The sequence below is a fragment of the Wyeomyia smithii genome, chromosome 3 (assembly GCF_029784165.1).
Source record: "Wyeomyia smithii strain HCP4-BCI-WySm-NY-G18 chromosome 3, ASM2978416v1, whole genome shotgun sequence".
NCBI lineage: Eukaryota > Metazoa > Arthropoda > Insecta > Diptera > Culicidae > Wyeomyia > Wyeomyia smithii.
Window position 1 is genome coordinate 243755896 of NC_073696.1, and position 8498 is coordinate 243764393.

The 8498-nt window shown below is 40.6% G+C and overlaps 2 protein-coding genes across 3 annotated transcripts; one reads left to right on the plus strand and one right to left on the minus strand.

Annotated features, from left to right (window-relative positions):
• The first annotated feature begins 4140 nt into the window (after positions 1-4140).
• On the plus strand, positions 4141-6655 carry LOC129731652 (nibrin). Of its 2 annotated transcripts, none has more exons than XM_055691814.1 (3): positions 4141-4274; positions 4352-6375; positions 6473-6655. In XM_055691814.1, exons 1-3 carry the CDS (start codon positions 4247-4249, stop codon positions 6554-6556), a joined length of 2136 nt encoding a protein of 711 aa, XP_055547789.1. In that variant the 5' UTR covers positions 4141-4246; the 3' UTR covers positions 6557-6655. The 2 variants fall into 2 exon arrangements, with proteins under 2 accessions (XP_055547789.1, XP_055547790.1); XM_055691815.1 differs by having other exon boundaries at positions 6447-6650.
• On the minus strand, positions 6642-7927 carry LOC129731653 (uncharacterized). Its single transcript, XM_055691816.1, has 2 exons — positions 7786-7927; positions 6642-7723 (listed from the first exon to the last, which is right to left on the minus strand). Exons 1-2 carry the CDS (start codon positions 7862-7864, stop codon positions 6642-6644), a joined length of 1161 nt encoding a protein of 386 aa, XP_055547791.1. The 5' UTR covers positions 7865-7927.
• Positions 7928-8498: the final 571 nt, after the last annotated feature.

Sequence of the window (8498 nt, forward strand, 5' to 3'; positions counted from 1 at the left end):
ATCAAGAAACACGCAAGCTGTTGCAGTGAATCTAACTACTGCCAACATTGTGGTGGTTTCAGTGTACATTAGTCCTTCATCCCTTATAAATGAATTTGAGCAAGACATATCTATTATTCTGGATACCCTGAAGCACCACAAGAGAGTGCTTATCGGCGGAGATTGGAACTGTCATCATGCCGAGTGGGGTGATGAACAATGTGACAGAAAAGGATGTATCCTGGTGGATCTAATAAACAGCTACAACTTCCTGATTTTCAACGACGGGTCGTGCACTTACATTCCAGTTCACTTGGGCAGAAGAACTGCCGCAATAGACATATCTTTGTGCTCACCAGAGTTATACGGAAATGTACAATGGAACGTTCTTAATTTCGGAATAGGGAGCCAGCATTTGGGAATTCAAATGAAACTAGAGGAAACATCGAAGCAACGAACTCGACGCTGGATCTACAGTAAAAAACAAGTCAACGAACACTTGGCAAAGCTGGAGGAGACACAGGTAGGAAACCTAAGTGAACTCATATCACAAGTCAGGAGAGCCTGTAAAGAAAGCGGAAAACGTGACAACTATACCCCGAAATATTGGTGGTCTACTGAGGTAGAAGAGGCCTGGAAACAGAAATGCGAAGCAAGAGCTAAGTTTAATAGAGTGTCTAGCATCGAAAACTTAATACAGTTCAAAAAAGAATCTGCGATTTTTCTACGTCTGAAGAAAAAAGAAAAAGAACGAAAACTAGAGGAGTTCGTACATCAAATTAATCCACATACTAGCTCACACGAGTTGTGGCAATTAGTAGGTAGACTTACTGGCAAAAGATTCAACAAAAAGGAGAATAATGTACTGTTAGATGATGTAGAAATGGCCGAGAGTTTTTTGGACACACACTTTGGGCCAAGTACTGTAACCAATGAAACGACATCTGAAAGAATGATTGCTGGATATGAGATTTTGGACAAAGCCAAATAGATTGAGATACTAGCTTCAAAAAAAGTAGATCAACACCAGGACATGACAGAATTAGTTACGAGATGCTCCGACAGCTAAAACCGGCCGTGGTCAACAACTTACTAGTCGATCTGAACAATCAATGGATGCGTGGCTTTCCGGACGAAAAACTTAAATACATGAAAGTGGTAGCAATACCAAAAGCAGGAAAAGATCGGACGCAAATAGCAGGAAAACGACCTATATCACTGGTACCAACATGTACAAAAGTGGTAAACACAGCGGTACTCGAAAAACTAAAATAACACCTAGAGAACGACAGTATTCTCCCAGAAAAGTCGTTCGGATTTAGGTCAGGGTTGTCCACCAATACATGTGTCTCATATTTGGTGAACAAGATCAAAACTAACAAGAGAGAAGGAAAGCTAACCGCAGCTATATTTATAGATTTAAGTAACGCCTTCAGTAATGTGAAAGTACCGATTTTGGAAAACATAATGAGGAACAAAAACGTTCCGCCGGAAATAATTGCTTGGATAGGAGCATTTCTAAAAAATCGCAAGGTGATTTTCGAAACGAATGATAGAACACTAACAAGAACAGTAAGCACCGGGCTACCAGAGTCTATGGTATATAGAGTCGCGCGAAGAGAAAATCTATCGTTTCGGCAACACAGTTTTTTTTTGCCGTTTGTTGCCAAGAACTATACAGTTCTGTTATTCACCATGCATAAGCGAATATCATTTTTTGAAATTCTTCACAAGGTGCACAGTTTTGAAAGATTACACCGGTGATGTTTTGTTAAATTTAAGTGAACCAGTGTACAGGTTTAATGTTGGATTAAAATGTGTAAGTAAAACTTCGGAAAAACACATATTCTTTATTACGCTCAATTACAACACTTTTCATCCACTCCTAACATTATCACCTTGTTTATTTACATTGCTCGATTGGTACCCTCGTTTGACACTGATTTGGTTCCTCTGGTTTCATCTTTGCGGGACTCTTAAACATAGACTCTGCGGGCTACCACAAGGGGATGTAATGTCTCCAACTCTTTTTAACATCTACACCCTTGAACTACACGATATACAAATAGATGGGGTAGAACTAGTCCAGTTCGCCGATGATTTCGGTGTTATTGTGACGGGCAAAAACCTATAAGAACTCAAAGAGAAAGGGCAAACATTTTTAGAAGAGTTTGAACAACTAGGACTGGAAATCAACCCGCTAAAAACTAATTTCTGCTATTCCAGCTGAGTGATAAACTTCTGGAATTTACCATTGGAGGAGTTTTGATAGAAACGGTAAGATCGCATAAATACCTTGGAGTCACAATGGATAGAACTTTATCCTTTGGTGGGCACATCAGGGAACTCAGAGGCAAACTTAACGATCGGCTGAATATGATTAAAGTGATAAGCGCACTCAAAAGCGGAGGTCACCCGCAGGCAATGCTAAGCATACACAAGGCTCTGATACGAGGTACCATCGAATATGTTTCAACTATTCACAATAATGCTTCTAAAACGAACCAGAACATTCTAACAGTAATAATAAATCAAAGCCTGAGAAAGGCGACAGGTTGTACCAAAACAACACCACTTAATACCTTGTTGGCAATTGCTGGTCTAGAGCCATTGTCTATAAGACAGGAGTTCATAACTGGCAAAGAAATTGCACGGAATATAGCACAACAAACGGCGGTTGGGAAACAGCTGACCGAAGCTTACAGCAACTGCGCAGAAGAATCTAAATATTCGTATATGGAGAAGGTTTTTAGAAATCACTTCCAATTATTTGATAATATCGAACCAATTTCCAAAAATTGTAATACGAAACTCAACGTTCAGATCAACAGTTCACTGGATGGGTTGCTAACATCCAAAGAAAACACGCCCAAGGTGAAAATAAAACAGCTTGTTTTGTTTGCCATCAACCATACGTATAAAGGTAAAGGACGAATATATACGGACGCCTCCAAAAAAGACACCAACTGTGGAATAGGGATATATGTGTAAAGCACGGGAAGAAGGTACTCCTTTCACTTAGCCAACGAAGTAAGCATTACCGGAGCGGAAATAATAGCTATCAGAACAGCATTGATTGTGGTTCAAGAGGAGCAGTTGGAAGATCAAGTCATTTTCACAGACTCACAATCGGCCTGCGAGATACTAAATAACGCCAAAGAACACTCGAAAAGAAAGCAAACACTCAACGACATACTAAAGCTAGCAGCACACTGGAGGGTATCCTTTCAGTGGATACCAAGCCATGTGGGCGAAAAAGGTAACGAAGTAGCAGATGCTCTGGCTAACATCGGATTGCACAGAAAAAAAGCGAAGAAATAGAAAACATGATTTCATATAAGGATGCGTACTGGATTTTAAAAAATCGAAAACTGCTACAAGCAAATAAGTGGTATAAAGATTACGCGGTAGAAAAAGGAAAAACCTTCTATGAAATTCAAAGTGAATTCTTAGAAAAACCATGGTTCACCAATCTGGAGCTTAACGGACAACAAGTTAGACAGCTGAATCGACTCATGGCTGGCCATGACTGGTCAAAATTCTGGTTATCAAAAATGAAACTGGTAGAGTGCCCGAATTGCGACCTATGCGGTGAAGTGGAGACCGCAGAACATCTAATTTTCAGATGCAAAATATATAAGAGCATACGAAACAAGTACGAAGCTGCCAAAAAATACTCCAACCTAGTAGAATTATTTAAATCTGAAAAACTAGAAGAATACAAAAAGATCTGTGCATTTATTAAAGAAACAAAGTTAGACATATGAAAAGCTGCAAAAATAGTTACGTGATATTCCAACGATTCACAAAAGTGATAACAGGGCATATAGTCGCTGCAACTGGCCCTCCACCCATCGAGCTGACAGTGACGCAGGGATACCAAATGTGCAGATTTGTCTGCAAAACGCAGATTTTTGGAGTCCGTGTGCAGATTTTTGTTGATTTGCAGATATTTGCAGTTTTTCCACGGTTTCTGCAGATTTTTGTCAGAGTCTCCTTATATTTGCGCAGATTTTCTTAAAATGTTTGCAGATTTTTACAGACTTTTGCCTGCGCGAGCGAATTTTTTTCGAGATTTTTAGGAGATTTCGAGCACATCTTTCCGGTTTTTCGAGCAGTTGCAGACATTTTTCAAAAACATCTGGCATCTCTGCAGTGATGGCTTAGGCTCGAAAACAGAAGAAAGAAAGATGCTCGACTGGCTTCTTGTGTTTTCATGTTATTTTCCATTGTTAATTTAAAGCTCGCAGCTTAAAAACATGTTAATATGTGGTTTTTAAAAAGTCTCAACAGTGGTGAGTTAAAAAATTAAACATACATTCATTGTGATTACATTTAATTCAAAAAAAAAAATGGTCAATATCACTTCCAGCTACCGTTTATTATATTCGGCCGGAAAAGGCCAAACACGTCGTAAGCCGTTCAGTAGGTGAACTGATTATTCGTGACGATCCCTCGATCAGTCGCAATCATGCGTTTCTTTATCCGGAACCAAACTCGCTTAAGATCATCGACGCCGGTTCCCGGTATGGAACATTTCTCAACGAACAAATCGAATCGAGCCGGGAACCCATTACCAAAGATGTTCCGATCAAGCTGAAGCTGGGCGATCGGATTCGTTTTGGCAAGTGCAAAAGTAGTTGGTGCGTATGTCGGGTCGATTTTAACTGCATCACTTCAACGATTAGCGTGACGGAACCATTGCAAGAGGCGCTCCAAAAACTGGGCGGACGTGTTGATGGTAACTTTCAGCCCGGTATGACGCGGTTTCTGATAATGAATTCGATAACCACTACCACTAAACTGCTGCTGTGTCTGATCGAACAAATTCCGGTGGTTCGTCCGGAATACTTTCAGGAATGTGTTAAGGCAGTAGAGGACAACTTACCGTTGCCGGATGTTGATTGTTTTATTCCGGAGTTTACCGAATCGTACGTGCGTAGCGATGGCATCAATTTTAAAGCAACTCTGGCGAGAAAAACGTTATTCAAAGATAAAGTGTTTGTATTTCTTAAGGTGAAGCATATGAGTCAATACGAAAAAATAATTACATCTGCGGGAGGAAGTTGTATTTGCGCTCAAAAACGCAAGATTGCCAAGTCTTTTTTCATCGAGCCTCACGTAATCGTGATGCAAAACATGACGGATTCGCTCTCGCAAGGCTCTTCCCAGGCTGTTCATGGTTTGCAACAGCTTGTTACAGACGCTGGTCGTAGAATGATTCCAGAAGCGGATATTGGTCTGGCTATTCTATACTGTTCCTTGGAAAAATATTGTAATCCATTATACAAGTTTTCTAATTTGCTGGATCTGGAAACGGTGCGTTTTAGCCAAGGAGCAGTATTGGCGAAAAATAGTGAAGAATTATCGAAAGAAAACTGCACGAAACAAATTATCTCAATTCCAGAAACGGAATCCCGAGATAGTACCGAAAGTTTCGATATTCACGGAAGTTCGAGTGTAAACTCGTTGGTATTAAAAGCTTCCGATGCTACTTCGGAGTTTGTCAAACCTGCCGCAGCTGCAACGAAGGCAGTGCGTGGCAAACGCAAACGAGAACGAGAAAATGAAATGCCTCCAGCTGAAGTAAAAAATAATCCTACAAAAGTGAGCTCTACCGAAAGTCAAGAATTGGTTATACCCGAAACACCTTCGGAACAGCAATCGTCTTCACAGTCATCACAGTTGTCGGGATTTCTGTCGGTGCATCACGATGAGCCTGTGTCTTCGACCCAAACAGAGCCAATCAATCGACAACAAAAGAAACGATTGTTGAACCTTGATGATAACGACGACGACTTGTTCAATTTTGGCGATAGTCATTTACCAAAACGAGCGAAACGCCAAACTGCGCTAGCAGAATCTTTCAGCGGTTCGCAGTCACAGAAAAGAACCCGTTCCAAGGACCAAGACAGTGACGATGATTTATTCTCCTTTGGAGCTGGTCGATCGAAGCGTGTAAAGAATAGCTCAACTAGCGAATCTGCTGCAGTTTCATCGGAAAGCTCAACACCGGTTCCGAAGAGTACGACAACTACCAACTCCTCTTCGATTTCTTCGTACAAGCAGTTTATCAAGCCAATAAAAGTTCCAGTTGATAATTGGCTGTCATCTACGTTCTGTGGACTGAATGTCAAATCACAGGATAACGGTTCCGATATGTTGAACGGATCTGAGGAACATTCAACCGAGAAGATAAAGACCGACCCAGACGAGCCAGATGAAAAGACGCGAGTCTGGATCGATGGCATGGAGGCGATGTTTCAGGTGCGCGTTAAATGTATGAACCTGACATCGCATCGGCCTGCACCGCAACTGAACGAGGACAGTTTTTCATCGTCACGAAATGGCCTCTCCGGGTCAACAGTCAACCGTGGCTTCAAAGCATTCGTAAAGGTAAGTCAAAGGTATTTACAGTAACACCATCCCAAAAATCAATTCACACTGTCTTATAAAACTGTCCTTAGACTCGGTTTCGATTATTCTCTTCTAGAAACACAACTACAAACCGCAGCAAACGATAGTCAAAACTAAACCAGTTTGCGTGTTGGATAACACCCAAGACGATCACTTTTAGGATGGGAAATTTCGTTAACTACGAAACAAACCAATGCTGAAGATTTTCGAATAAAAAGCAACCTTTAAACATGTATAAACGTTCCTTATTTTTTACCATAAACAAGTGGTTTTAATTCTTCCTTAAACATAGTCACATAATCCTTCGTTGACATTCTACTGATTTCCCGTTTCATTTTGGTGGCGAAACTATTGAAAGTCTGTGCCTTAGCTTTTCGAGTTAGCGCAAGTGGCAGGTTTTCTTTGCGATTGAGTTTCTCTTGGTCCAGGAATTGTTTGCAATCAAATTTCGACTTAAGTTGCGTCACGGCACTCCAGTCGGGCTTCGTTTCTTTCTTAGGCTTCTTGGGTTGACGCTGCACGGTTTCTCCGGTGTCGGATTTGAGTCGATCCATTAGCAAAGTTTTTGGAATTGATCGGTTAACCGTAGATTCTTTTGTGTTTGCTTTTTTGCTTACTTGATCATCCACTTTTTGATTGGATGATAAATCTTCAGTTTCGCCTGTCAATAAAACAAACAGATCCATGTCCGGTTGTAAACTTAACATATCTATTTCACATTCTTTCGCAAGAACCTCCTCGGTCCAATCATCTCCCAGCCATAAGGCAAATTTTTCGGGAAGCAAAACACCGCTTTCCGAAGGCCATTCTTTGCCGTCATCCACGAGCAGCGATCTCATCGGAACTAACTCGTCGTAGAAATGTGCGATCCGCTGGCATATGTCCCTAGACTTAAACCAAATCTCCGCCAGCAGACAGAGGAACATCGAGCTCAGATTGAAAAAGTTTCCGGTTGAAATGTATCTGATGTAATAGCGCGCGGCTTCTTTGGCTACAACTATGATACGGCAGAACAATTTACCCAATCCTTGCATTCGTATTAGCAGATACTCCAAAACGGCCCTATTCGGCAACTCTACCGTTTTGTCCAGATAGCTGCTTGGCAGCGTCGACATAATGTTAGTGAGCATTCGCACGATATCTATACTGCGTACGCGAAGCAGAGCTTGATTCAACTTTCTCAGCAGTCGAAAGCCATGCATATTGTAGAAACGATTTCGCCATCGAGTGATGAAGCGCGACAGATACGCACCGGCCTTCTCGAAAGATTGTTGCGACTGGAAGTACTGGAGGGCGGATGAAACACATGATGTTAAAGCTAGGATTTCTGTTGAAGGAAGCATCTTTATTTATTATTGTCATAAAACTGCCTTTGTGATCGAAACCTACCTTCTTTTCGTTTCTTAGTTTTACACTTGAAGGTGACCATTACTGGCGGAGCTAAGTCTCGTTTGTTCCAGAGTTCCATGTTGAAAACTGTAGATTGGCTAAAAAACTAACAGCTGCGATTTGCTAGGCGTGAAGGTTTGTTGAAGAATGAGGAATCAAAACAAAAACGAAAGCGCACGTGTTATTAAAGCGGCGGGCAACGAGAGGCTGTACACGCAAAATTAAAGTTACTCAACAATTTTCTCTTGAACCTCTTTGTTATACAGTTGCTTATTCTTTACTCGTTATTAATTCAAATTTAAATTCGAAGTTTTTTGCTTCGCTAGTGAAAAACAATTGCTTTACATACAGAACAACAACTGATGACTTGAACCCAAACAAATGACATCGTAGCAAGTTGACATTTTTTGTACAATTTAAAGCATAGTTTACAGTCCCAAGCGAAGTGAAAAATTTGACAAGTGAAAAAGCGTAAATTTTCGCAAGCGAAATCTGTCGTGAAAACCCGTTTGTTAGGGATACCATCTGGTCAGAGGTACAAATCAGGACATCTATTTTTTTGGCACAAATTTGATCCAAATTATTTTTATTCTGGTTTAAACTAGTGGTATGTGATTTGTACTTCAAAATGCTATTCGGTTGTTATTTTTTTAACATATATCTCGAACGATACAATTTTATCAAGCAACTTTGAAGTTTAAGGAATTTGTTTT